This window comes from Hirundo rustica, chromosome 5, assembly GCF_015227805.2.
Source record: "Hirundo rustica isolate bHirRus1 chromosome 5, bHirRus1.pri.v3, whole genome shotgun sequence".
Classification (NCBI taxonomy): Eukaryota; Metazoa; Chordata; class Aves; order Passeriformes; family Hirundinidae; genus Hirundo; species Hirundo rustica.
In genome coordinates this window covers 32,529,126-32,554,244 of record NC_053454.1, presented here as the reverse complement: position 1 = coordinate 32,554,244, position 25,119 = coordinate 32,529,126, and the positions used below count along the sequence as shown (strand labels likewise).

The 25,119-nt window shown below is 38.2% G+C and overlaps 1 protein-coding gene across 1 annotated transcript; it reads left to right on the top strand.

Annotated features, from left to right (window-relative positions):
* Positions 1–33: 33 nt before the first annotated feature.
* On the top strand, positions 34–23,311 carry TRAPPC11 (trafficking protein particle complex subunit 11). The gene is made up of 29 exons (XM_040064801.2): positions 34–377; positions 1,291–1,460; positions 1,881–1,951; positions 2,795–2,909; positions 5,823–5,922; positions 6,658–6,731; positions 6,940–7,036; positions 7,816–7,949; positions 8,265–8,412; positions 8,873–8,966; positions 9,312–9,391; positions 9,492–9,570; positions 9,652–9,706; positions 10,755–10,900; positions 11,938–11,999; positions 12,099–12,231; positions 12,832–12,962; positions 13,470–13,625; positions 14,228–14,415; positions 14,621–14,769; positions 16,340–16,461; positions 17,101–17,220; positions 17,579–17,644; positions 17,731–17,887; positions 19,468–19,576; positions 19,828–19,919; positions 20,179–20,312; positions 20,695–20,862; positions 22,341–23,311. Exons 1-29 carry the CDS (start codon positions 171–173, stop codon positions 22,383–22,385), a joined length of 3,402 nt encoding a protein of 1,133 aa, XP_039920735.1. The 5' UTR covers positions 34–170; the 3' UTR covers positions 22,386–23,311.
* The last annotated feature ends 1,808 nt before the right edge of the window (positions 23,312–25,119 follow it).

Here is a 25,119-nt window from a genome sequence, read left to right as displayed (position 1 = left end):
CTCCCGTGACCCGCGGCCGCTCCCAGCTGGCGCTTCCCGGCTCCATCTCGCCGCAGTGAGCGGCGCTACGGGGAGCGGGGGCCCGGGACAGCGGGGCGCTCTTGTGGCCGGCGTGGGCCGCCCTCCCGCCGTTGTCCCGCCGCCTCGCAGGCCGCCGTACCGGGCGCAGGATGACCCCTCCGACCCACTGGGACTTCCCGGTGGAGCTGTGCTGCCGGCCCATGGCGTTCGTCACGCTCACCGGCCTGGACGTGGTGTACAACGCCGTGCACCGCGCCGTGTGGGACGCCTTCTGCGCCAACCGCAGAGCCGACCGCGTCCCCATCTCCTTCAAAGTGCTGCCCGGCGACCACGAGTACCCCAAGTGCAGGACGAAGGTAGCGAGCGGCGCCGGGCCCGTCTGCGCCCCGTCCTGGCGGGGTCCCGGCCCGCTGCCCCGGGAGCGGGGATGCGGGGCTTGGTGGCTCCCTGCGGGGAAGGGCTGTGCTCCAGTCTGCCGGACCTCGGCTGCTTCTTCCCCCGATGCTGGAGGGGAAGTGTGGGAGCTTCAAATCAGGGAAATTGTGAGGGCGAAGGGAAGCCGAGGGCGTTGTGATGGAGCGCTGTAGTTGCATAGGAAAACTAGGGGTGCCTTAGATCATGAGCCAGAAGCAGAGAAAGCCCGTATGGTTTACTTTTTAAAGTATTTGGTACTCTTCTACGTAGCATTAAGGTACCTTGAGCTTTAACGAAACCCAGAATTAACTTTGAAGAAACTGGATACTTAACGTATTCTGAAAAAAACCTAACCTAACCTATAAAGCTTTTTTTTACAAAATGTTCTACTTTAACTGAGTGAAACACAGAAGAAGGAATATCTCTGCTACTGTCTCTGCTTTGCAATAGCAAGTTAAGAAGCAATGTCAATGAGTTTAACTATTGGAAAACTACATAATTCCATGATGCTGGCAAAGATTAAGAATCTAAACTGGTGTGACTGTTTTGAGACCACTGTTTTCAACTGAGCCTAGTATATCATGGCAATGTATGAGACGTGCTCCTGAACTTGACCCTCTTCTCCAGTCTTCCTGGAATCTGTTCTTTGCTGCTGATATCTCAGACACCAAGCCCTGATGCCTGAGCTATTGAGGGATATGGCTTAATAGGAAGGAAAGGGTTGAGCGGAACAATGTTAAAGGAAAGATGACAAACGTTTTAAGAGACAAGAATATAGAGGCTATGCTGTTTCTTCTGCTGTAAATGTTTGTAAATGGATTTTGTAGCTTGCTTCAATGTCCTCAATGTTTTCAGAGGACATCCTATGAGTGGTATATTCCAAAAGGAATCCTGAAGACTGGTTGGATGAACAAACACCTGAACTTGGTTCCAGCACTTGTGGTGGTATTCTATGAACTCGACTGGGATGAGCCACAGTGGAAGGAAAAACAGTTGGAATGTGCTACTCGAGTTGAAATTGTCAGGTAGACTTTTTTCACTTGGTTTATAATGTGGTGCAAGCTAGTATAAGTGTGAATTGCAGAATCTGTTTGCATTCTAGAACATATAAATGGGGGGGTTTTTTTAACAGAAATTAAGGGGAATTGAACTTTGCTTTTTAATATACAGCTCACAGTAAAGAACTTTTGTAATGGTTTATTTGTAGAAGTTACTTAAGTGAAAACAGCCCCTGAAATTTTACTTGCTAAACTCAGCACAATTGTTCCATCCCAAAGGAGGGAAGACAGCACTCTCTGAATGATGGAGCATATTGTGTTGTTTGGCTTTTTCACCTTAGTAGCATCCTTCCAGTGCTTCCATCTAGACTGAAGTCTTATTTTGTTCTGGTTATTCAGAAATTAGAAGTGAAACCTTGACACTGCGCTATGTTGTCTTTATTTTAGGCAAAGTTTGCAGGGAAGAAATACCAAAGTTGCTGTGGTTTTGATTCAGAAAAAAACACCATTGCCTCCAGGTATTTGAAAACTCTATGTACAGTTGTGGAATTCTCATTTTTCAGAACGCCCAGTCGACTAAGCTGACTTTGGTTTGTCACATTATCTGTGGTTCTTCATCTGATGTAATCTACATTCATTAAAAGCACGGTGGCTGCAGGAAGGTGTAAGGATAGAAAGAGCTTTTGGGACAGTTGACCCTAGACATTTGATACTTTTATCCCTGACTTCTCCCTCTTAAGTCTAAGTGCATTTTTTGATATAGAATCAGAGATGGTTTATGTGGTAATACATCTGGTCTGCCTTCTTGTTAGCAAATTGCATTTTAGACATTGCTTGAGATCAGGAAAACCAGTAAAAGCATTGAGAACTTAGAGTGTTTGGTACCTACAGAGATCTTTCGTCTTAACTTGGTTTTAATCAATAAAATTCTGGAGCCACGTGGAACTGTGGAATGTAATACACTTAACCTTTGCATTTCTGTAGAGCTACTGTGTGCTTTCTAGTGTCTGGCAAACCATTTTTTGGCTTTTGCTCTACCTGCTATATGTGTTTGTCTTTCCTGGATGCTATTGTATTTCTCAAGACACAGGGTGTTTAATTCTATGAGAGATGAAAAACTTACATCATAAGTTTTTTGCTCAAAACTAGTAGAAAGTTTCTGTACTGTGTTCTGCTGGATGAAGCACATAGTGCTCTGAAAGAAGTAAGAATGAATGTGCTCTTGGTTTTATCTTTATCAGATTTTTCAATACTGTTTAGACCTTTTGGTCTACCTAATTTCATAACCTGACCTTTAAGCTTTTAGAATTAGTTTGACATTGCAGCACCACATACCATTTACTTGTGCTTTCCTTCACTAGGGGAAGATGTTATTGCCTCAGAGAGGGCTGCAGCTTTATGTAATGCTTGTGACCTTTCTGGAAAATCACTCTTTGTACTTCCCCACACTGACCATCTTGTTGGCTATATTATAAGGTAAGTGACTGTGAACCCATCTTGCTCTGCTTGCTGGCCATGGGTTGGCTTACCCAGCACCAGGCCTGCTGGCAGCAGATTGTGTACACCTGTCTCAAAGGGAAGAAGGATCTGTACACAAGAGATGGCACGGCATATTGGACCGGCTTTAAGTTAGACTTAAAGTGGGAAAGGGGTAAAACAGCTTTCACTAAAAATAAGCTTGGGGTCAGCGTGCCAGTGTTGGACTATTGGTGTGCTGGTGAGGGCCTTCATTCTGCTGGCTCAGTGGAGGTAGTGGATGGAAATCCATGCAGCACTGTGTCCAGTTGGGCACCTCAGTGCAAGGAGGACACTGAGGTACTAGAGTGTGTCCAGAGAAGGGCAACAGAGCTGGTGATGGGTCTGGAGCAAAAGCCTTATGAGGAGTGACTGAGAGAGGTGGGGGTCTTTAGTATGGAGAAAAGGAGGCTTGGGGGACACCTTGTTGTTCTCTACAGCTTCCTGAAAGGAAACTGTAGTGAGTAAGGTTGGTCTCTTCCCCAGGGCTTCCCTTCAAGCCATAGGACAACAAGAAATGGCTTAAGTTGCAGCAGGGGAGATTTAGATTGGATATTGGGAAAAATTTCTTCACCAAAATCAAGCATTGGAACAGGCTGTCTAGGGAAGAGGTTGAGTCACCATTGAAGGTGTATTTGAGAGACATGTAGATTGTGTGATTAGGGACAGTAGGATGGGCTTAGTGGTGGACTTGGTGGCAGGTTGACAGTTGTGTTTTGTAGAAATTGCTTCCTCCTGCTGCTGAGGACTCCAGGACGGTGTAGATAAATGTAGATGAGAGATCTTTGAAGTTAGGTTTTAGAAGATGAGGTTTATTGTAAGGGATGTGAGGCCCTGCTCTGAGCTGCCAGGCTGCAGCTCGTGGCAAGGCCTAGGAAGGTGGGGGAAGGGAGAGGAGATTCCAAGAGAGGAAAGTCCTCGGGAAAGGGTGCAAGCAAAAAGAGAGCGTCCAGCCCCCCTGGGACCCCTTATCAGGGGTCTTCAAGGTGGGCTGGAACAAGCCTTGGGCCAATGGGGTTACAGGTACCTGATACTTCAGGGGAGGGGTACAGGTGTGGGGTGAACCATACATTGAGGGGTGAGACAGAACATTCCATTTGACCTCTGGGTCCGGCTGCAGGTAACTTTCAGATGGTCACATAACTGTTTTCCCAGAGATCCAGTATCTAATACATCTCAAACATCAAAACTTACTTTCCATTCTGTCTCACTTACAGGTTTCTCATTCTCAGAATAGAGGCAATCATATTTATAGGGTTTTTTGGCTTCTTCCTCCCCAACAGTGTTTGATGGTCTTACACGTCTTCTCCAGTCTAAACAATTCCATGATTCTAACAGAGAATTTGAGAGGTCACAGGTTGAGATGAATGCTATGTGGCATACTCATTGTAGACCAGCAGTGAATGTTCTACCTGTTTGCTGGAATTCTTCAGGTTATTCTGATGAATTCCATGCAATTTCATTTCTCTGTGAGATTGAGTAATGGCTGTCAGAGAAGTTACTTTTAAAGAAATATTAGATATCCCAATATGTTCCTCAGGTAGAGGTAAAGTGAGCTTTTCTACTTCTACAGCAGTTTTGGCCCTTCTGGTTCTAAATGATTTTCTATACAAATATGTTTTTAGGTTTAACTCTTAGCAGTCTTTTGGTTTTTTTCCCCCTTCCACTTCCTGGCCATGTAGTTCTCTCCTTCTATTTATGCTAAGTGGCATCTATCCTGTTGCAAATATTATGTCTTTGTCACTTTATACATCTCTTTTGCCTTCTGTTTTGATATTCACATGGACTTCAAATAATTTAGGAAGCCCTTTCAAAAGCAGATTGAGGAAAGGTAGACATTTCTGTGTAGATCTAAAAAGAAGGGCTCAAACTAAGGCAAATCATATTTTACTATAATTAGTTTTAATTTTTCCATATATTCTCAGGGAGAGAAGGGGTGACAGTCTGAGGTTAACTCTTCTCTCACCCTCATATTTATATATAAACAACATAATTCTCAACATAAACTAGTGCTGTTATTGTATCCATGCTGCTCACAAACTGCCACTGGAATTGATCAAAATAAAGTAACCATTACTTCTAGCTGTTCGTATGGTTTTCAGTGCTGAATTGAAATTATAATAGCTGAAGTACCATAGCTGGTACTTCAGCCTTTATTTCCTGCATGTGCTGGTGCTGTTGCATGTATTCCTCTCCTGGATTCTGATCTTGTTATAGTTGATTTTTCTCCTTACAGCTTGATCATACAACCTATGCTCCTTAGATCCTCTTTAGTCTCATATTGCATTTGGTGTTCCTGTCCTCTTTGTCCTCTGCCCCTGTGGGTTGCCTTGGGCTATTTCTCTTGCACACAAGTTCCAGTGTTACCTCTGCAACTGAGGTAGTTGTTGATGTTTGAACAGAATGATGAAACCTAGTCTCTGCCCTCATTATTTTATTTACTGCTATTTTTGCCTCCCCACTCCTTCCCCCACAGTCCAGCGAATAAGATGCTGCTCAGACATATTCTGTGAGCCTCAGCAGGGTTTTCTTGTTTTGACTTAAGGGCATCTCTCAACTTTCTATTGCCTTGCAAAATCAGAATAGCTTATCCCGAGACTATATTAAATTAAATATTAGAGTTTGTTGTATGAGAAGTTAGTATATAAAGCTCTCCAACTTACTTGTTCTGCTTATTACTACCCCTTTTGTGAAAGGCTTTTGTCTGCAGACTCCTTACCCTCTGCGGTGAGTTAAAGAGGAGTTTAGTAGCACCACAAGGTCCTTTGCCAACACTAAAATAAACATGATTAAAAGTAACTTATTTTGAAGAACTTTAGAATTTCTTTGTATGTGGGAGAAACTTTGTGAAACTTATGAGCAACTTTGTTGCAGGTTGGAAAATGCTTTCTATGAGCACGCACAGACGTACTATTATACGGAAATAAGAAGAGTTAAATCTCATAAGGAGTTCTTGAACAAAACCACTCATCAGGTAATGTTACCCTACTTTTGAAATACTGTGCAAGATGTATTTCATGTTAAAACATGAAAATAAGGGCTTGTTGCTTAAACGTTTTTATTCCCCCCTTCCAATTTGAGATGTTCTCTCTTAGTATAGAAAGTAAATCTGGTTCTGTTTTCTGCAATTTAAACTTTTATTTTGATTGATTTTTGTTCTTATATTTTTCTTTCTCACATTTTCCTTAGAAGAGCTGCAGGGCAAAATTAAGTTCTCAGATGGAAAAAAGAAGAATTTCTACTTTATCTGCAGGGCTTACCTATTTGAGTGTAGTATCTTAAGTTGTGGGATGTGCTTCCCTTAGATATTTTGTACTCAGAATTGCACTTGATTTCAGTTTTTAACTTTTGTTTTTCAAATCCACTCAGACATGTTATGTTCTGTTGCGATTGCCAGCTTCGCTCTCTCAGAAGCTGGAATCCAAGTGGTGAGCTCCCAACCACAATCAGCTCTGTTGGCATAGAGATTTTGGGGTGTTCCAAAGCCTCTCCCTTTTGCCAGGGTAACAGGCTTTGGATAGATTAAATCTATTGAAAGATCTCTGCTGTGTCATGGTGTCAGACAACTATTAGGAAACAGTTGCCCAGTCAGTTTTTCAAGTCAAGTGCTGTATTAGGTAAACCTCTGAAGCTACCAGCTGTATCTCTTTGTAGGCAACAAGGTATGTTTGCATGTTAGTGAATGATGTACACTGGTTGTGTTTTGCAGCTTTTGTTTGTTAGACACCAGTTCAAAATAGCCTTCTTCAGTGAGCTGAAACAGGATACGCAGAATGCTCTCAAGTAAGACTCGTTATCTTCCCCCACCCTCTCTACCCCAAATTACTGCTAAGCCAAAAACGATGACAAATATTTTCCTGAATGCAAAATTATTTAAACATGAATGTAAGGGGCAAGTTCTTCACTGAGAAGAATGCTCTGCTTGGAAGGCTGTTTTTCACTGTTCTGGAACTTTATTATGTGTGATTTAACTCTAATTATTCCTGCTTAGGAATTACAGAACTGCATATAATCTTGTGCACGAATTGAGGGCTCATGAAACAAACATGCTGGAAATCAAGACCATGGCAGGATTTATAAATTACAAGGTAACAACTGTACCTTCTAGTCTTTGACAACTGTCACTTAAAAGAAAAAAGTTGATGCACCTTTAATGGAGAAAGGTTGTAGAGTTCAGTTTTATATTGCTTTTACAGAGATGGATTAAAAAGAATTATCATTGGAACACAAATTATGCTCAGACTGCAGAGACTTCTGAATTCCGCACAAAAGAAAGATCCTTGGCTAAAGTTTGGGATTATCTTGAAGGATTTGAGTTCATTTGATATGCAGTCTTCTAAAAGACTGAACTCTAACTCTCGCTCTGTGCTGCTTGTTCCTTGAATGTTTTTGTCTTCTTGCAAAGCTTAGGCCAATATAGTTCAGTTACTGCTTGCTAGAGGGAAGAAAGTAACTCTCTACGAATCAGTCTGTACTTCTGTGGTATTTTGAGGGCTTTTAGGTAAGGCAAAACTATCCCAGCACTTAAAAGAATCTTGGAGATCAAATTCTATTTGCAGACTGCAGGCTTCAAAGTAATGATCTTTCTAGAAGCTCTGAAGTTCCCTGTTATATTTGGCAGTGAGTTATGCACTCTTCTGTTGATGTCTTGGGTAAGGAGGGGATGATAAATAGTATTAGATGAAATAGAGAACCGCATGGTTTCAGGTGTAGTGCATTATGGTTTACATCTACTTTTCTTACTTTGTTTTTTATGCAATTTTTGCCCTTCAGAAATGTATAAAATTAGTTGGGGGAATGGCACGGTTGAGTACTAATCCTTAGTAGCCTAACGGTGGTTTTTCATCTTATTTTTATCTTTTCCTAGATCTGTCGCCTCTGTTTTCAACATAATACTCCACTGGATGCTATTGCACAGTTCAGGAAACATATTGATCTATGCAAGAAAAAAATAGGAAGTGCAGAACTGGCTTTTGAGCATGCTGCCTGGATGTCTAAACAGTATGTTTTTGCCTAGTAGTGTTTTAAATAAACAGTGAACTTCAACAGGTTTTCTTGTCTAGACAAGATACAAATTCTTCATTCTCTGAGAGATACGTAAGAACACAAAATACACTGTTCTGTTTTGCATTGATCATTGACTGCTTTTCTCTTTGAATGAACAGAGTATGAAGAAATGCAGCCATAGAACTTAGATGCAAGTGTTCAGAGAAATATCAACAGTCTTTAGCAACCAGAACTTTTATTTGTAGGGTGTCCTTCAGTTTGTATTGCTGTTTTGTACATAATCTTGGTAATGAATGTTTTTTTTAACAGGTTTCAGGCTTTTGGTGACTTGTTTGATGAAGCAATTAAGCTGGGATTGACAGCAATTCAAACTCAGAATCCAGGTTTCTATTATCAGCAGGCAGCCTACTACGCACAGGAACGGAAACAACTAGCAAGTATGCTTTGTAACCACGATGTAAGTTGGGAGGGGAAAAGTGCTTTGTAATTAACCAGATAAGTGAATTCCCAAATGTAGTCTTAAATGGAAGTGGAACAATCTGTAATACATGTAAATGAAATCCAAGGAAAGGATATGGGCCTTTGTGATTCTTGCTAACATTTTACATGTATTCATTATGTATGGAAAAAGTTGCCCTAGAACAAATGCATTAGTTTTTATTTATTTACAAATAATTCTGACATGTGTTTTAAATTTTTTTTTAATAATACTTTTGTATCTCTGGATACCTGAAAACTCACTTTGTTTTTCGAGTATATTTATATGTGCATTGTGTCTGGTGACTTACAGGAAGCAGAGAAACAAGAGCATTAGTACTAGGATGTGAGGGAGTACTGTTTTAGTATTTTTCTAACACTTGCCTGGCAGAAAATGAAACAGGAACCCTTTTAATTATTGAATATATTTGAATTTACAGTCCTCTGTGACATATCCCAATCCGGATCCCCTGGAAACACAAACTGGAGTGCTTGACTTCTATGGGCAAAGACCATGGCGGCAAGGAATATTAAGTATGCCTCTCTACTGCTACAGAAATATAAGCCTGAATCCTTATTTGAGATCAGATTAGGGCTAATTTGCCTTAAACATGCACTTTAAAAGTTAAAAGATGCACTGTAAGGACTAGGTGGTTTTACTGTAATTTGCTGATTTGGGGTAGATTCTTTAAGACAAGGGGGAAGATAGTTGTGTTCTATAATTTCTTTTCTAGGGGGGGTACAGCTGCCTGTGAGGTGAAAGAATGTGTGAGTGTGCTTGAATTGAAGCTTGTATTGCATATTACTCACGGTATAAATTGTTCCCTTTGGGTCTGAACAGAATTTCAGATTCATGGTTTTTTTCATTGTCTAATGCAGGCTTTGATCTTTCTGATCCTGAAAAGGAGAAGATGGGGATTTTATCCCTACAGTTAAAAGAGAAAAATGTTCTTCACTCGGTAAGTTTTATTCTTTAAAAAAAAAAAAAAAAAATCTATTTTTTAACATGATCCCAATGTTTGCATATATAATGATATCAGTAATGGTTTTATTTGCTAGGAGCTAATAATCACTTTGTTGAGTAATGCTGTCGCACAATTCAAGAAATACAAATGTCCAAGAATGAAAAGTCATTTGAGTGAGTATAGATAATCAGATGCATTTTTTAAATTAAATTTTGCACATGCTTTCAGTAGTGATCTGGAATTTTTTTTTCCAGTGGTTCAAATGGGAGAAGAATATTACTATGCTAAAGATTATGCCAAAGCTTTGAAGTGAGTATCATTCATGATTGCTTCTTTTACATGCTATCTTCTTGCTAAGAGTCCATGTCTTACTGCCATGGAATTATGTTGGAAGCTTGTGTGAGATGCTCCTTGTATCTGGCTGTGATGGAAGCACGAGCTATGGAGTCTATGAACCACACTTATATTAAAGAAAGTAAACCATGAGTCAGTTATTAGAGCATAAAAACTTCCTGCTCTGAGCTGTTGTGGGAATTTGCCATATTGGGCAAATATGTATTTCTAGCTCACTGATTGAGTGCTGTCTGTCACACTTGTTTGAAGTAGGAGATGTATTTATCTGTTAGTAGTTGACTGGGTACATGGAAGAGAAGATAGGCTATGATAAGCAGATCAATTTGTGTCCAGCCTGATTGTTCTATGAACAAGCATTTTTTGTTTGTATTAAGTAGATTTTTTTGAAGTGGGAAGAAATTCTTGTCTTAAATAGTTGAGAAGAGTTTAAAAAAAATCACTCTGCTCTGCTTTGCTAGCAACAGCAAACAGTGCTCAGTATTAGGAACATACTAAGGTGTGTGGTTTTGCCTGATAAACATTGATGCATATGTTGTGGACCTTTGAAATCCTTGAAGGGAGATAGGAAGTAGGAGAGAAAAGAAACAGCTTAAAGAGCATTAGATTTCTTCAGTTTGGAAGGGGACTTTATTGTGGGGGTTTGGGTTGTTTTTCTAAATACTTACTGCTTATTCAATAGTAAGGCATATTTTTAATGCAGTATTGGACTAAGACACTTCTATCCAGTTGTTGTTTTGGTAATTCTTTATGTGAAGTTAGGTGAGTTTTCTTGTTCTCTTGTGAAAATTTTTCTAGCTCGAAATAGAAAATTCAGAGAATAGATGTTTCTTTATCATAGTTTCATGCTGTTTTCAATAAGTCATTGCCTTGCATAAACAGTAGACTTTAATCTAGCATTTGTATTAGTGAAGATGAATTTTGTGTTAATGATACCAAATAAATGCAAGCTTCTGAAAATATTGGTGAACATGAGTTGTTTCCTCTGAACTTTGCTGTGTTGCAGGCTCTTGGATTATGTTATGTGTGAATATCGCAGCGAAGGATGGTGGACCCTCCTCACTTCCATATTGACAACAGCACTGAAATGTTCATATCTGATGGCCCAGCTGAAAGATTATATAACATACTCTTTAGAGCTACTGGGCAGAGGTGCTTTTTTAAGAATATTTTGAAATATGACAAGTCATTGTCAGACACAGTGCTTACAGTACTTAAAATTATTTCACTACAAAATAACTGTGTACTTGTGCTGGATTTTTACTGCCTTCTGTGTTACACTGGGAGTTGTCTTTCTCTTCTGTTACAAAATTCATTGCATTCAAATAGGCTGTGTCAAGATTTCTGAGACACAGAGCTTCATTTGAGACTGTTCAAATAATGTAACACGAACTTCCTGAGCTTTGGGATGGGAAAGAGCTGTAGTATAGCTAAAAGAGAAAAACATTTTTCCTAGTAAGAAAGCTAACATGATTTTTCTGGACTTTAATATCCCAAAAATGCTTCTCCCAGACTCCGTAATAGAACTCTGATGATGAAATATGTATGTGGGATGTCTTGGGGAAAAAATGTGGCACAGGGTGGCTCCACAATAACAGTGCAAGCACTCTGGTCTGTGTAATGCCTGCTTGTTGACATTGCAGAAATAATCCTTTTGGGACCTAAATTGCTAATACTGCTATTAGTGCAGGTGTGGTGAAAATGGGTTTGCATCTTCTTAGAGCTGGCCAGGCTACTCTGCTTTGTATTGAAGAATAGAAAATGGTGCAAAACCACCTTTCTTCAAGAAAATAATGCTTATTTTAAGTAGTCCTTGTTTCTTCCTGTCACATTCTGTAGCTGTTTTTTTCTAGTGTTATCTGAGCTGGCCTCTTTGCATGTTCCAGACTTGTCTATGCTTTTTCTGTTTTTAAACATAACCAAAAAGGATGTATAAGCATTACTTTTCTGAGACTTTGCTCATGAACTATAAAATGTTTGTGTAATCAAAAAATATTTTACTTGGTGCCAGTGAAAGTAAGAGGAAACGTTTAAAATGGGAATGTCCTTTGTTACTGGTAGGTGAATGTTAATTTTTTTTTCTGTTATTTGAAAGATGCAACCTGAGGGAAATATTTACTGTTAAGTTAAACAAAGAAGTAGAGACGCTTGCTTCTGTCTTGTAATCTTTGTTTTGTTCTCTTTATTAGCATCTACTCTTAAAGAAGATCAGAAATCTCGAATAGAAAAAAATCTTATAAAAGTTCTGATGGTAAGTAGCAGAACTATTACCCATTTAAATAATCTTAAGAGTGGTCAGTGTCTAGCAACTTTCTTTTATTGTTCTTTGTAATCCTTTGACTGCATACAGAATGAAAGCCCTGATCCTGAACCTGATTGTGACACTGCTGCTGTGAAAACGTCACAGAAATTATGGGCTGACCGCGTTTCCTTGGCAGGCAGTAATATTTTTACCATAGAAGTCCAAGATTTTATACCATTTGGTAAGTAAAAAAGCAAATTTACACCAGATTATAAAGTTGGATATAGTTATACTTTGAAAATAACTAACTAGGATGAAAATACGAAGGGTGTATTAAAACTAACAACAGTGTTCCAGCCCTGCTCTGTTCCTTGTCTAAATCAACAAGAAATTAATTAATTAAGAAATAATGAGAGGAGTCAGTGATCTTTTATCCCTGATATGGATTACTAAAGAATTCCCTGCTTTTTGCAAACCTTCTGACATTCTGGTGTGCTTTGAAGTAGGACTCTGAGGAAAGGGGGCAGAATGGGTTCAAAGTAATACTTGCCATTGAAAAGGAGGCATGAGATATCCAAGTGTACAGGACTATCTGTTTTCTGCTGGACATCTGCATCTCCTCTCCTGTGCAAAGGTTTAGGCCAAGTGCTGAAACATGGCTTTGACAGTGACAGTTTTAGTAGCCAAATTTGTCCATTTGCAAAACAGAGTTGTAAGAGTATACGCAGAACAATTCTGGCCACAGTCGTTTCAGGAGTGTGCTTCTGGAATTTAGTGTTATAGTTTGTTTAACATCTGCTTCTTGTTTCTTTTTGCTTTTTCTTTTATTTTTTAATTCCAGTACAGTGCAAAGCAAAATTTCTTGCTCCTAGTTTTCATGTTGATGTTCCTGTGCAGTTTGATGTATACTTGAGAGCTGATTGTCCTCATCCTATCAGGTTTTCTAAGCTCTGCGTCAGTTTCAATAATCAGGTACTTCTGCTCTAACCATTTCTGGCGTAGTGATCAAAACTGATAATAAGAATGGAATAACCTTTTATTGGTTTTAAACATTAAAAAAAAGATCAAAAGTTTTTTCCAAATTTATGTTAAAACTTAAGCTGTATGATGTTTGGGTTTTTAATGTATTCATTATCTGTCGCTTTTGACAAGAATATTGATACAAGAATAAGACTCTGAAGTTTAGTTGGCTAGTCTGTCAAATCTGGGATTTCTTGTGAAGCTTGCTAAAGTTTTAGAAGGATCATTTTAATGTCTTATTTCTTCTGATTAGTGAAGTTATATTAATATAATGGATCATATGTCAAAGGATTGGAGTGTAATTACTTGCTTGTCTAACTTTGATATTGTGAAAAGTAGGAAAAACCCATACAGTTTGATCCTCTAACACAGAGCCTTAATATCTGCTATATTGCCATTACTCTCTAAAGATGTTTTAAGTCTGAATGTATCAACTTTTTCTGTACTCCTCCGTTGTAGGATTACAACCAATACTGTGTTGTAGAAGAAGCCTATCAGAAAAGTGATATTCTAGAACAGTCATCACAAGGAACAATGTGCTTAGTGCCTGGCAAAACAAGAAAGTTCTCTTTCAAATTTGTTGCAAAAACTGAAGATGTAGGAAAGAAGATCGAGGTTTGTCCATTTGTTTTGTACCCTTCTTACTGTTGCATACAATGAACTCAGACTACAATGTGCCCCTAATCTGGCACGAGTTAAAAAGTCACTGCAGTTCTGAATGTCTGAATTCTTGAAACTGAATATCAAAAGTGAGTAAAACTATTGACAATGACAACACACAAACCCACAAAAATAATTGTTTTAAGAAATTTTTTAGGTGTTTTTTTTTTTTTTAAATATGTGCAATACTTAAAAAGTGAGTGGTGGTATAGTACTCTACTATAGTATATATACTGTACTATCGTGTGTATATATATATTAGTACTATAGTACTACTAATAGGAAATTGCAACCTATTACACTGCTTGCAGCTGAACATGGATACTTTTTCCACTGCTGTTTCATTACATTAAATCCTGAGGTGGAGAGGTCCTCAGTCTCCAAGCTGTCAGAAGCCTTTTTTGATGCTACATGTATTTATTATATATATATGTGTATATATGTTATGTATATGTATATATACTATATATATGTATTATATATCTGTTGGAAAACTATATTTGTACAATGGGTGGTTGGAAGACTCACCAGTAGGTGTTTAAATTTGTGTCTATCAGATCACTTCCGTGGATTTGGTCCTGGGAAGTGAATCTGGCCGCTGTGTGATTCTGAACTGGCGAGGAGGAGGGGGAGATGCTTCCTCATCTCAAGAAGCATTGCAGGCAGCACGGTCCTTCAAGAGAAGACCTAAGCTTCCAGACAATGAGGTGCACTGGGACACTTTGACTATTCAGGCAAGCACGATGTGAGTAACTGGGGTTCCAAACTGGTCTTTTTTTGTCGAGTTGTTCCCATCGTGTTGTTTTTCAGGAGTCTCATGTCTCTTAATTTAATAGGCCACCAGTTGTGGGAACTTTCTTAAACAATAGGGTGTTTTAGCCTCCTTTTAAACTAGGCTTAAAAGCAAGTTATTGAAGAAAGATACAATAACTGAGTCTTTTCTCTTAAAGGATTATTTCTAGAGTGCCGAACATTTCTGTTCAGCTCCGTCATGAACCTCCTGCCCTCACTAATGAAATGTATTGTTTGATTGTGACAGTCCAGTCACACGAGGAGACGGTGGCCAAAGATGTCAAGCTTACAGCAGGTTTAAAGCCAGGTATTTGGGGTTATTTTCTTTTAGTCCAGCAGTCTCATAATTGACTCCTTTTTGTGGGTGCAGTGCAGAGAAATATAGTAAACTGTTTTCTCACAGTAATTAAAAGCCGAACTGAAGTGAAAATTTAGAATGATGAAATACCAGCTCACAGACTCACTCAGTTATGATTATTTTAACTGCTGCTTGTCTGTGGTGCTTACATGGATATTTTCAGAATATAAATCTTTGGAGAAGTTTGAGAGAACACATGAAAGCTTTTGTATTCCATTCTAACTTTTTATTCAATTTGCTTATGGCTTAATTTTTCTTTTTCCCCAGAGATATTTTTCTTGCTGTGCTGAAAGGACTAGGCAGTGCTAGATAAATATTTTCTAAGTGTACACTTTGTGGGTTTTCTCTCACACTCACCCTACTTTTTTTGCTTTCCCTGCCCTGGACAATGTGGTTTGGTTTTTAAACCACTTGAAATCTGGGCAACAATGGAGCACTGAAGCAGTATTTCTTAGAGAGTAAAGGAAAAAAATGCAAATATTGTATATCTAAGTCCTAGCTATCTGTATGTAGATATTGCTGACAGTTTTCAGTGTTTGAAGCCCAAATGTTATACTCAGCATAGCTCTTTGTAGCAATTATCCTGAAAGACAAAAATATATTTAAGCCCCTAGAATATAGGATGCCATATGTTTTGTGTATTCTGAATTAGAACTTTGTTTTCTATAGAGCTGCATGGTTCATTAAGGTCAGTGGAGTATTCTTGAAACTTGCTTGATTGAGTGTTTGGGCTTGGCTCCTGAAACTAAGAGTGTTTAATAGATGGTCTTTGTTTTTCTTAGTTTGTTGTTTTGTTTTTTTTTTTTTCCTTGCTTGATCTAATCTCTTTAACATGGGATATGCAAAGTCAGTGTGGGTTTGCTGATTGCATTAAAAGAACAATTGAAATCTGACATTTCATTTATAGGGAAGGTGATGTATTTTCCACAGTTGTAACTCTTTGGCAAGATGTGGCTTGTTTGGCTTTGAAAATTGTCCCATGTAATTGTAGCAATGCCATTATTCTAGTTAAGTTCTGATTGAAGAATGGTGTAATTTAACATCTATGCATTTCTTTTTATGTATTTTCAACACCGACTTGAAAGAAAAGTTTTAAAAACATGTGAAATCATTAAACCATGTTCTTGAAAACAAAAGAATCACAGAACAGGGAAACTTCCTACTTCATTATAGAGTATCAAGAAAACCTTGGATCACATAATCCTGTTGTCTTACATAGATGGGAGGGAACATCTAGATATGATTTCTGATTTTTGAGGGGCTTTTTTTCTTTTTTTTTTTTTTCCTGGCCTAAAGAGATGAAACAATAAACTTGCAAGGGTGCAAATGCTTCAACTTGAAAAATTTTGAGCTGTTGCCAAATCTATCTTCTGCTGGTGCTTTTGAAAGATTCTCTTCACAAAATGAACTGTGTTAATTCCTCATGAATTGCTTTTTTTTGTTTTGTTTTGTTTTGTTTTACTTTTCATGCTTTAGTGATGTAAGCCTGTGTGGATATGAACACTGTTTTTAATCCTAGGGCAGGATGCAAACCTGACTCAGAAAACTCAAGTGACTCTTCATGGAACAGATGCATGTGATGACTCTTTTCCTGCACTGCTTCCTGATATTCCTGTAGGAGACTTGCAACCAGGGGAAAAGGTCAAGGCTTAAAACCTTACTTCTATATCACACTCAGGAAAATAGGGACCAACTGATGAAAGACTCTTAGACTTCAATTTACTTTCTGATATCTGAACCAATACATTAAATGCTTATGGCGTATTTTGCCTACTGTTTACATGTAGTTTAGTGTTTCTTTAATGTGATCAGCTTTTGAACAAAAATTGGAGAATAAGGTATGTTCTGGGTTTGATGATACAACTGGCAGATATGAAATAAGGAGGCTAATTTCAACTGCTAATGAAATGCACTGCTTGATGGACAGTAGGTAATAGTCAGCAAGTGTGATTCAAGATGGTAGAAGATCAAATATCCACTAAACTGAAATTGTGACTAGTAAGTTAGAAGCTGGTTATGTCATACATTACAGTTATGGTTCTTTTTTTGTGTTGTTAAGTAACAGACAAGCATCTGTAATAAACAAATCCAGTGAAGCAGCTGGAGTTGTGCTGCTCTGGTTAAAGTCATTCGCTGCATGATCCAGGTTGTGCGTTGTAGGAGATACATTATGGCCAAAATAATGCCTATTCTGCTGTTGCCCTGTTGGAGCAAGTCAGATGATTAACAACTTCTGAATGTAGTTTAGAAATAGCTCATACAGTCTCCTTTGTTTTGCAGCTGGAAAAACCGATATACATCCGTTGTGGAACGGTTGGTACAAGAATGTTTCTCTTCTACATTTCTTACTTAATCAACACTGTTGTTGAGGGCAAAGAAATCCTCTGCAGGTGTCACCGGGTAGGTTTTAAAGATGCACCATTTGCATTTTATACAGATAAATTTGTGAAATACAAGAAATATTCTAAAAGCTGTAATTTTGAGTATCTTAGAACCCTTTCCAGGATAATAAATGCTAAATCAGCAGTATGGTAGCCCTTTTTAGCATAAGCACTTCCATAATCATTAGCAGAAGAAAAGGTTTTTTATATTTATTCGTAAATATCTTTAAAGATATGTTCTTCCCTGGGGAGGACTTGGTTAAAATAATGATTAAAAGTAACTTTACATTAATAATCTTTGACATCAATAGCCAGGCCTCAAGCTGAATATAATTTTTTTCCCTCTCTTCTTCCCATCCCTTTCGTTGCCTCTAAAGGATGAAACTGTAACCATAGACACAGTATTTCCTTTTGATGTTGCTGTCAAATTTGTCTCCACAAAGGTATGTGTTTGAAAAGTTGTTCATGTTTTGGGATCACAGCACTTTGGAGAAATAGAAATAGTCAGAGCTTGTGTGTGTCTTGACAGCTGGAGCACTTGGACAGAGTGTTTGCAGATATACCATTTTTACTGATGACAGACATCCTGAGTGCCTCTCCTTGGCCTCTCACCATTGTAACAAGCCAGTTACAGCTGTCAGCTTCCATGACCCCAGTAGATCAACTGGAGTCTTACGTGGAGAATGGTAAGTGTTCTTAGAGTATGTTCACTATCAGGAGGATCCTTTTTGCGTAAATTGGAAGTCATAAAAGGGGGACACTTTAAATGGTGTTTGCTTATTGAACTGCAAGTAGAAGAAAGCTGCTTAATACTCTAGTTGCTTGCCAGAATACAAAATACAAATTGGACAGCAGTGTGCTTTAAAATGTAGTTCTGCTTCACTAGGTCAACTAAATAGACTTGGATGATAGATGGTAAACAGAATTCTAAATGTAATAGACGTGAGGGAAAGCACCTGAAGTACTTCTGAAATGCAACTTCTTAGATATCCATATGAAAAGATACTCAATATTTCCAGTGTTTCTGCACCATATATACTTTCTGGAATGCAAACACTTTGATAGAGGCAGTATCCAGAGGACAATGATCCATGTCTATGACTCCAGTCACAAAACTGAAAAATGTGAAGCTAGAAAGGGTAGATTATAAAGAACAACCAGTTGTAACCATCTTTTTTAATATTACCACAGTTTAGTAACTTATTACTTATATTTTAAAAGTTATCTTTAAAATCTCAGCCATTAGAACTGCAGTGTGTTAGCTATAAAGTTAAATAAGTGGAGTAATTAAAAGTAGAAATGATCGAAAATCATCCAACAAAATATTGTCTTTGCATTTGTGGCATCAGAGGTGTGAATTATGTGCTCTGTCAAAACTTTGGATCCAGTGAGGTATTCTGGGTGGCTGCCTGACTGTGGGGAAGCTGTCCACTCATGTAATCAAGGACTTGCAAGGCTCTACTTGCTCTGTTGATTCAAGTCTTGCCTGGCAAAACCCAGTTATTTCCCAGGTCCTTTAGTGTTCAAACATTTCATCTTCAGCTCTGGTGCCTTGTGTTTCTTGGCTTCTGGTTGATTGTTCTAAAAAGCTAAGTGCCAGGACATATGAACCTCTAGGTATTGACCATTCAGTTCTCCAGCTTTTGATGGGGCTTTTTAAAATATTAATGATAAATTTTGAAAGACTGAAACCTGTTTACTTAGTACTTTTTGAAATCGCTCTCTACATAAAAAGACACTATTTTTTTTAGTTTATTTGAGTGGAGAAAAAAGAAAAGAAGAAAAAGTGAGAACTCAGTTTCACTGAAAAGCCAGTATTTTTTCCGTGTATTCCTTCTTTTCCTGAGCTCTCATCCATTTTAGAGTGAGAGGAGATGTATCTCTGTTCATTTTAAATTTCAAGCATCCAAGGCATCTTATGCTGATGTCTTTGAATCTGCTGTAGCAGTGTAGAATTTGAATTGGCATTATTTTGCTTTTTGTATGTGTTTATGAACTCTAAATTTGCAGTGACTCATTCTATGTGTACATTAAAGATATTATAACGCTCTTCAGAAAGTAAAGTGACATATATTTGTGTATGTTACCCTTTCATGTATTGGAATACTTCCCAATCTATTGGATTTATACATTATGTAGGTGTATTTTGCAAAGCACTTCAAAGGCCTCTCTGCCTGAATGCTTGCATTTGTGTCATATTGCATTTCTAGACTTGGTGGCTTAGGCTTTTATTATGCCTTGATTTTAAACAAAATCTTGCTGATAGTTGTTTTACAGACAGGTGAGAGTGCCAGTGAGTGCTTTTGCCTTCGATGTCCTCCAGTTACTAATGCTAGTGGAGTGGCAACTGGATGTTATATAATTTCCTGGAAGAGGTAAGCATCTCTTGGCCTTGATAAGGAGAGGAAGTAAGCTGATTCGTTTTTAGGAATGATAGTGGGTTGGTGGGTTTTGGTTTTTCTAGGAGTGGGGAGGAGTGCAAAAACAAACAAAAAAGTTTTGTATTTTCCTGTAACAAGCACTGTCTAGACTTTGGACCTACTATTTACTATTTAGTTTGTATATTTACTTGATACTTTGTGTAGAATAATATTCAGCATGGTCTGCATTTGACATTTTCCTGCAGAAGTTCACCTGTGGAAAGTGTACCTGCTGTTAACACAGTCATCACTCTACCACATGTGATTGTAGAGAGCATTCCCCTCCATGTTAATGCAGGTAATATTAATTTGGCAACGTACATGTCCCAATTAGAATTTTTAAGATTGCCAAAATTTTTACAGCATCCAGAGCTTCAAGCTGTGTTCCGTTGTTGAATATGTTTCTAAAAAAACTTGTCAGAAGTGCTTTAGATGCCTAGTTCTTGTATCTTTTATTCTTAAATTTTCATTGCTTTTTGCAATAAACTTTTTTTTTTTTCTTGAGTGGAACTTGACGATGTGCTTTGTATTTGAGATTACTTACTTTCTTTCCAAAGATCTGCCATCATTTGGTCGAGTCCGGGAGTCCTTACCTGTCAGGTATCACCTGCAAAATAAGACCAATTTAGTCCAGGATGTGGAGGTGTCTGTGGAACCCAGTGATGCCTTCATGTTCTCTGGCCTTAAACAGGTACAGAATTGCCACATCCACTGATCCTGCTGGTTTATCTGGTAGTGAAGAATACCTTGATTAGACTGACACTGATCTACAGAGAGGACAAACTCATTGTTTTGTAGATGTTTAAAGTACGGTAAATTCTGTCTAGAAGAAGATATGAATGCAAATCCCATTTTAAAAAGGGCTAGATGGAAGCCTGTCTAGGAGCTGTTTGTCATGTCATTTGTGGGTAACATGGTGTTCCAGTATAGAAGCAATAGTTTAACTAGAATTGGAAATCAGTTGCATTCTTTCCAGCTTCAGAAAGTAACCAGTGCATAAATAGAAAGTAAAAAGCGCTTTTGGGCCCAGAACTTACCAATGGTTATGGCTTTCTTTTCTTCTTTTTTTTAAGATCCGACTAAGAATCCTTCCTGGTACACAGCAGGAAATGTTATATAACTTCTATCCTCTGATGGCTGGGTATCAGCAGTTACCTTCTCTTCATGTTAACCTGATGCGATTCCCGAACTTCACCAATCAATTGCTCAGACGTTTCATACCGACACACATTTTTATAAAGGTAAGGCTGTGACGGGTGACTTGTGTTCAAAGGCTCCCCTTGGGGCTGCTCACATTCTAGGGACAACCACCCCAGCTGTGTTCAAAGCTGAGTGTCTCCAAGCAGGCTAAAACGTCCAGCTTGGAACAGGGTTGCTTTGAAAAATCTTGGGTTGTGCATTGGTGTTGTCAGCCAAAATATTTAGGAAATCTATTTTAGTGCGGGATGTATTTGGTTTTCACTAGATGAACGAGCTGAATGTGATTGTTCTGTTCCATGTCTCACTTCTGTTCTATGTGCTGTTGTTCTGTTCCATGTCTCACTCTGTAAAATGAGTTTTAAAATTGCCTCTATTTTGAGCGTAGGAGTGAGCTAAATAATCAAATACTTTTAATACCATAATTCATAGCACTTCTGAAAAAAGTGTTTGAGCAACCCTATGACTAGGTTTAGAGAAACTGTAGCATCCCACATCTCCCTAAATAACTTCTAAAACACATTCTGTCAGTGAATCAGTCCAGATTTTTTCTTCTTAAGTGGTATAACTGAAGACAGTCCAAGCATGCCATGAAAAACATCTTGAAGATTTTGACTTCTTAGGAATCATTTATATCCATTTTCCCAAAACAGTACTTTTTCATTCCACTGCTACTGTCTCCAGAATATTTTGTTCACTTTTTATTCACACTCTTAACAAGCAAGGAGCCCAAAGACTTCTTTCTGTGGTTTGAGATGGACTTGTTCAGACATCTGTAATCATGTTTCTAGGAAACAGGCCTGGTGTTATTTCAGTTTTGTTTTAACCAAAAGAGATAGGCAGAACTTACTTTTTGAGTATGCTGGCAGTCGCTGGCTCTTCAAGATTGGTTGTAAGGTTGTCCTCCTAAGTAAATAGAAGAGGCACTTTTTTCTCAAAAGCATGGTATTCATAAAACTCCTGTGGATCCAAGCTTCAGAATTCTTTGCTTTTGCTTTGGAGTGGTCAGAACCTCAGAAAACCTTATTGTAAGGATGCCTTTTCTTCTTTAGAACTTCTTCCTTGCTCTCTTCTGCCTCTAGTGATGTTGCTTAAAATTCCTCCAAGAAATTGTCAGTCTAATCCCTGTTTTACACATTGATAGTTATCAGCTTTCTATACTGCAGCAAATGCTCAGAGCTCTGGTCAGCCAGGCCTTGTGCTAAGATGCCCAGATGTGTGTGGAGAAGGTATTTAACAGGGCAGTTGAGGAGCTGAGGCCTCTACCAAGTACTCATGGGGCCAAACTGAGATTTCAGTTGTATATCCTCTGTTTGTGCCACTATTGGAAACCTTTAGAAGCTTAGTGCTACGCTTGGGTACCAGAGCTACATTGACAGCACAGTGTCTTGCGGAGTTAGTTTCCTAGTAGTCTGTCTTTTCTGTCTGGGTGTGGCTTTTTTGGTTGGGTTTGGTTTTTTGAGGGAAGTTTGTTTGGGTGGCTTGTTTTGTTTTTCAATTCTCTGTCTTTATTTTCTTAAAGCCTCAGGGTCGTCAAGCAGATGACAACTCGATTGCAGCTGCATAACTTTGGGACCTGTACCTCTGCACTTAAGGAAATGGGATGTTGCACAAAATATGTAAAGCTCACTTTGGAAACATGGCTTTGATCAGACCATAAGAATTAAATTTTATTTTGAAATTACAACTCTCAACAGAACTAATGTTTAAAAAAAAAAAAGCTAGCATTTCACAGACTTTCTTTAAGGAATAAACATGGGGAGAAATCTTGGTGCTTTATTTAATGGGAGCATTCTTTTGAAGTTAATTTTGAATGTCAAACTCTTAAAAGTATTATTGAGGCATATTAAATGTCTTGAGTATTTAAGTGAAGAAATGCTAATTCATTTGACCAAGCCTGAAAGGTGTTTTTACAGTTAAGTTTGATTGCAAAATTTGTATTTGCTGTTAGAGATTTACAACGTTGGAAATGATCATTTTTTACAGAAGTTTGTCTTGTGCCACTTGTGTTGAAGACAGCAGGTTGTGCAGTAGTACTGTAAATTACAAATGGTTACATTGTACTGTTGCAATTGAGCAGCTTACTAGTCCTTTAAAACCATAACTCTCCAAAGGCACTGTTTCTTCTGTAAGCCATAATCTGATTTTGAATTCAGCAGCTAGTCTAAAGAGCAGAGATTCAGTCATACCAGTTGGACTATCCAACCTGGAGCTGATGTGGTTTCGGTTGCTTTTACACACACTGTTTCCAGATTAAAGACGTCTTGGTAGTCTCCTGCTGTGTGAATTTAAAAAATAGACATCCTACTGTTGTACAGCTCTGGATGAACTGGTGTGTAAAGTACAGTAAAATATGTATATATAAAAAATTGCATTGTGAAAATTTGCGTTGTTTAACTTTCTAAATAATTACATTTTGATTGCTTGGGAAATACCTTATTTATTGTCAAAGTGAAGTTCTAATAAACTGCTTGTGACGGACTACTTCTGAAACTGTTCCTAACTGCATTGCTTTCACAGTTTTTTCGTAACTCTAATCTTGCTTGTGGACTGATGCATCCATCTGTGGCACTGAAGTCCAAAATAACAGCTGGGATACTTGAAAGAAAGCATGAGTGAAGTCCTGAAAAAATATGTGTGAGGATATACAGTTTTTCCATGGAGTGCAGAGGTAGTTGTACTATGAGGGTTTTTCTAATGTATAGATGGGGGTAAGAAAATGACAAACTGTCAGTCAAACTGTCAATTTGTTTTGGGAAGAACAAATGAAACCTTCCTTATTCTTTGCTTAAATGTACTGAACTAAGTGGCAGTCATAGAATATATATCTTATCTTTCTCTCCTTTTTTTTTTTTTTTTTTTTTTTTTTAAAGAGTGGAAAATTTGTTTCTTTTCCAGATTTTTTTTTGTCTTGTAGCCACTCAGTTTGCAGCAGTGCTGGCACATCTGTTACTGCTTCTTAAAAGGCATGTTGATGCAAGTAGTGTAAGTGTTTGGTGGAGAACTGGGTGCCTTCCCCCACCCCCAAAACAGTCTAACAGTGGTTTTAATCCTTTTGAGAAAGGGGATGGCATAAAATACTTTCATGGTTATAATAATGTCGAAGTCTTAAGGGAATTGTGTAAATACGTTCCTACTAAAAATTGTGAGTAGTAAGAATGATACAGAAATGCCGGCATATCCCACACCATGGAAAAAGCTTGCTACTTTGCCATAGTTGCAATTCCTGTTCTTTCATTCACAAAGGGAATATTTTCTTGTTTCGTATGATCTTACTATAGCTGTAAACACTACAAAGCAAATATTTTTGTGTTAATTGTCTCTAAAGTGCTAGGCACACCTTTTGTGCTATGTAAATGACTGATGGGAATGAAAACATGCAGCAAGCAGGAGCCACCTTGTTAAAAATGCTCGAGAAGTGATTAATGATGACTATCTTTCTGACTCATAAGATTCTAATGCTGAGGGGAATGTTTGTGATTCATAACCCAAATCCCTTTGGAAGTCTTAAGGAGATGTATTCACGTATATTTCAGTGGAAGTGCAATTTTTTTATTATTTACTGTATTTTTATGAGCACCATTCACACTTCAATGTAAACTACATAAATGTAGTCTATTTTAATTGGAGCTAATTGAGTATCAAAGAAAAGAGAAGCTACTTATAGAGTAGTGTAAAAATAGCTGTCAGGGAAAAAAGATTGAGATGAACATGTTCAAGCTGCTACTGAGCTGGAGACCTAGCCCTAGCACTGTTGTTTTCTCCCCTTTTATGCTACTTGGTGCATGAGGGGGGAGAACTTGTCACATCTCAGTGTTTGGGAGGGGAAGAACATTTCCCATCATCTCTGATCTGGCCTACAGCAAAGTCAAGTGGAGAAAGTACTCTGTTCCTTCTTCATTGCTTCCATCCACTAAACTGTAGTTATGGGAAGTTAAGGAAAAGTGAAGGTTTAAAAGGAAGATTTTCATTTTAGATTCAGTTTTAGGGTCTTGCATGAAGTATTCTCAGATTGTTGATTTATAGAGAAGTTTGAGTTTCTATCAGCTTCCTTTCTGCATGTCCTAATGAACAAGTTGTTTCTCTTCGTGATTTCACTGCCTTCACCTGGGAGATTGGAAGCCCCTTGGGGGTAAGAATAATTCTGCTAGGACCCTTCTTCAGGTTTGAGGTTACTGTGTATAAAGTAGGAAGAAAAAAAAAAAAATCTCAACAGCAGCTCCTTCCTTAAACCTCCTCTGCTGCTTCATTTTCTAAAAACAATGAACTTCTTCAAGTGATTCCAGGGAAGAAGTTAGGCT

Coding starts and splice junctions, on each gene's coding strand:
- TRAPPC11 (XM_040064801.2), top strand. CDS start 171: ATGACCCCTCCGACCCACTGGGACTTCCCGGTGGAGCTGTGCTGCCGG. Junction 12,232..12,831: donor CCAAGATTTTATACCATTTG/GTAAGTAAAAAA, acceptor TTTTAATTCCAG/TACAGTGCAAAGCAAAATTT. Junction 19,577..19,827: donor TATATAATTTCCTGGAAGAG/GTAAGCATCTCT, acceptor ATTTTCCTGCAG/AAGTTCACCTGTGGAAAGTG.